Here is a 3456-nt window from a genome sequence, read left to right as displayed (position 1 = left end):
CATACTGCATACTGCATACTCCATACTGCATACTCCATACTGTATACTCCATACTGCATACTGCATACTGCATACTGCATACTGCACACTGCATACTGCATACTCCATACTGCATACTGCATACTGCACACTGCATACTCCATACTGCACACTGCATACTCCATACTGCATACTGCATATTCCATACTGCATACTCCATACTGCATACTCCATACTGCATACTGCACACTCCATACTCCATACTGCATACTGCATACTGCACACTGCATACTCCATACTCCATACTGCATACTGCATACTCCATACTGCATACTCCATACTCCATACTGCATTTTGACCGAATCAGTACCTGCTGCCAGTGTAATGGGCGGTTTCGAACAGCCTGTGTGTGTGACATCACTGCGTCATAGTGATGTCACTGATGACTCATCATCCAGTCTGAAGGAACGAGGAACAAAAAATGTCAGAAAATCAACTACGAATTAAGCTATAGATTAAATGTTATTTTGTCCAAAAAACAGGGGTCTTAGGTCAGAGGTCATGGGTCAGAGGCCATGGGTCAAAGGTCATGGGTCACAGTTCAGTTTCTGGCTAAATGTTAAATGCATTAATTCTTGTTGATGTTTAGAGGAAGCTGGTGGGTTTGGAAATCCTGTTGTCTTCATCACAGAAATCTCCCATAATTATTTTGAAACAAAATTGTTTCAGGAAAGCAGGACGGTTGAGTGGCGGCGGTCCGGAGCGTGTTTGTTCGTGTGTGTGGTGATTTCCCGTGTGCTCAGGTGGCGGCGCAGCGTCAGAGAGCTCTCGCCATTATGTGTCGAGTGTACGCGGGCTCCATCTACTACGAGCTGGGCGAGGACACCATCCGACAGGCCTTCGCTCCCTTCGGACCAATCAAAAGCATCGACATGTCCTGGGACTCCGTCACCATGAAACACAAGGTCAGACGTCCCTCTCTGTCCCTCCATGTCCTATCTTGTGTCCACCGTCCACAGCGTCCGGCTCAGGTTCAGCCCGTCAGCTCGTCCTCGTCAAACCTTTGTGTCTCTGCAGGGTTTCGCCTTCGTCGAGTACGAGATGCCCGAGGCAGCTCAGCTGGCGCTCGAACAGATGAACTCTGTCGTCCTCGGAGGCCGAAACATCAAGGTGAGCCAGTGAGACCATCACTCCCAGTACAGACACTCCCAGTGAGACCATCACTCCCAGTACAGACACTCCCAGTGAAACCTGTACAGGCATGAAAAATCCTGGACTTTTTTTTCACAAACCTGTCTTATATCATACGATGTGTTGAAGGACTGTTGGAAATCTGAGAATCCAGCAGTAAAGTGTGTTTTTACAGTTTCATTTCTGGTGATTTTCAGAGAAAACATTCAGGTTTGAAGACGTGTTGTCTTTAAAAATCACCAGAAACTTTAAAGAATAAATAAATTTTAAAAAGTTTTAACAAAAAAATCACCAGAAAGTTTTAAAGAAAAAGAGTATTGCCATAAATGTTTCTCCCTGAGAGCAGGCAGCAACCCAGCAGCTGTAACCAGCACTCCCAGTTAAAACAGTGTGTAGAGTCAGCGTGCACTTTTCCCTGTGGCTTGTCTTGCAGGTTGGGAGGCCCAGTAATATCGGCCAGGCTCAGCCAATCATCGACCAGCTAGCAGAGGAGGCGCGCGCCTTCAACAGGATCTGCGTGGCGTCCATTCACCCCGACCTCGCCGACGACGACATCGAGAGCGTCTTCGAGGCCTTCGGGAGGATCAAGTCCTGCATGTTGGCCCGCGAACCGACCACGGGACGCCACAAAGGCTACGGCTTCATTGGTGAGCTGACTACCATGAGTGTGGCGTGTGTGTGAATGAGATCATAACTGTGTGAACGAGATCACAGCTGTGTGAACGAGAGCATAACTATGAACGAGATTACAGCTCTGTGAATGAGATCTTAACTGTGTGAATGAAATCATAGCTGTGTGAAAGAGGTCACAGCTGTGTGAATGAGATCATACAGTGAACGAGATCACAGCTGTGCCAAAGAGATCATAACTGTGTGAACAAGATCAGATCACAACTGTGAATGCGATCATAACTGTGTGAACGAGATCACAGCTGCGTGAACAAGATCAAAGCTGTGTGAACGAGATCATAACTGTGTGAGATCATACCTGGATGAGGTGGGTTCTGGTGGGTTCTGGTGGGTTCTGGTGGGTTCTGGTAGGCTGGAGCTCACAGCTGTCTGGTTCTGTCTGCAGAGTATGAAGGACCTCAGTCTGCTCAGGACGCCGTTGCCTCCATGAACCTGTTTGACCTCGAGGGTCAGTACCTGCGGGTGGGGAAGGCTGTGACTCCGCCCATACCCCTCCTCACGCCCACGACTCCTGGTGGGCTCCCTGCTGCCGCCGCCGCCGCCGCCAAGGTAACCGCCCAGGTAACCGCCCAGGTAAAACATAGAGTACTGCAGTGAAACGTGAATTACTGCAATAAAACATGAAGTACTGATGTAAAACATGGTGTACTGCAGTAAAACATCAGTGAAACATGAAGTACTGCAGAAAAACATAGAGTACTGCTGTAAAACTGTGTTTTCTACAGTATTTTGTGCAGTAGTGTGTACTCTGACAGTCAGTTGAATATATTTCCTGGTAGTACTGAGTATTATTATTTTCAGGTAGTACTGAGCATTATTATTTTCTTGTAGTGCTGAGTATTAAAATTTTCAGGTAGTACCGAGTATTTATGTTTTTGGGTAGTACTGAGTATTTATGTTTCCGGGTAGTACTGAGTATTTATATTTTTGGGTAGTATTGGTTGTTGTTTGCTGTGTTCAGGAGTCGGTGGGAGTATCCGTCCTTGGCGCTCTGGCTGGACTCCCTCAGGCCGTCACGGCCGCTCAGGCTCCGTGTGTCATCACTGGTAGGAACACTTGCTGCCCCACCCACACACATATAAGCCCCGCCCCCACACGGAGAGACGCCATCTCACCTTCCTGTCCTTCCTGTCAACCCCGTCCTTCCTGTCTTTCCTACTTCCCGTCTGTCTCAGGTATGACACTGGTTCAACTGGCGTGCCCCAGGTGGGTTTGGTGAACCCGGTGCTGGCCACGCCCCCGGCTGCATCCTTTATCTCTGAGGGGACGAGGAAAGAGGAGGCGCAGGAGGCGCAGAGCGACAGCACCACGGAGCCGCTGAGCAAGCAGCTGAGCATCAGTGGGAACAGTGCCCGACACATGGTGATGAGGAGGCTGCTCCGCAAGCAGGAGGTACGGGTTCAATCCCCGGAGCCCAGGGGCCCAGGGGCCCAGGGGGCAAGGCAGGAGGAGGCTTCAACTCCTTCTCCCCCCTGTAGTGTGGTTTGTAATGTATATATTTTCTCATATTTCAGGCAGTAAACTGGCTGACAAGTTGTCTGTGGTATAAATAATATATAAAATATATAAAGTGATGAAATATATTTGCCCCCATCA

The 3456-nt window shown here is 48.8% G+C and overlaps 1 protein-coding gene across 1 annotated transcript; it reads left to right on the top strand.

Moving 5' to 3' along the window:
* Positions 1–726: 726 nt before the first annotated feature.
* Positions 727–3342, top strand: LOC121964971 (poly(U)-binding-splicing factor PUF60-like; the record flags this gene model as incomplete). The annotated part of the gene is made up of 6 exons (XM_042515141.1): positions 727–944; positions 1057–1149; positions 1604–1817; positions 2246–2421; positions 2822–2965; positions 3067–3342. Coding segments are annotated over 6 exons (1121 nt in total), but the record flags the coding sequence as incomplete, so codon positions are not given.
* Positions 3343–3456: the final 114 nt, after the last annotated feature.

Source organism: Plectropomus leopardus, unplaced genomic scaffold (assembly GCF_008729295.1).
Source record: "Plectropomus leopardus isolate mb unplaced genomic scaffold, YSFRI_Pleo_2.0 unplaced_scaffold17991, whole genome shotgun sequence".
NCBI lineage: Eukaryota > Metazoa > Chordata > Actinopteri > Perciformes > Serranidae > Plectropomus > Plectropomus leopardus.
The sequence above is the reverse complement of the archived record's forward strand: the minus strand, read 5'-3'. Positions and strand labels throughout refer to the sequence as shown.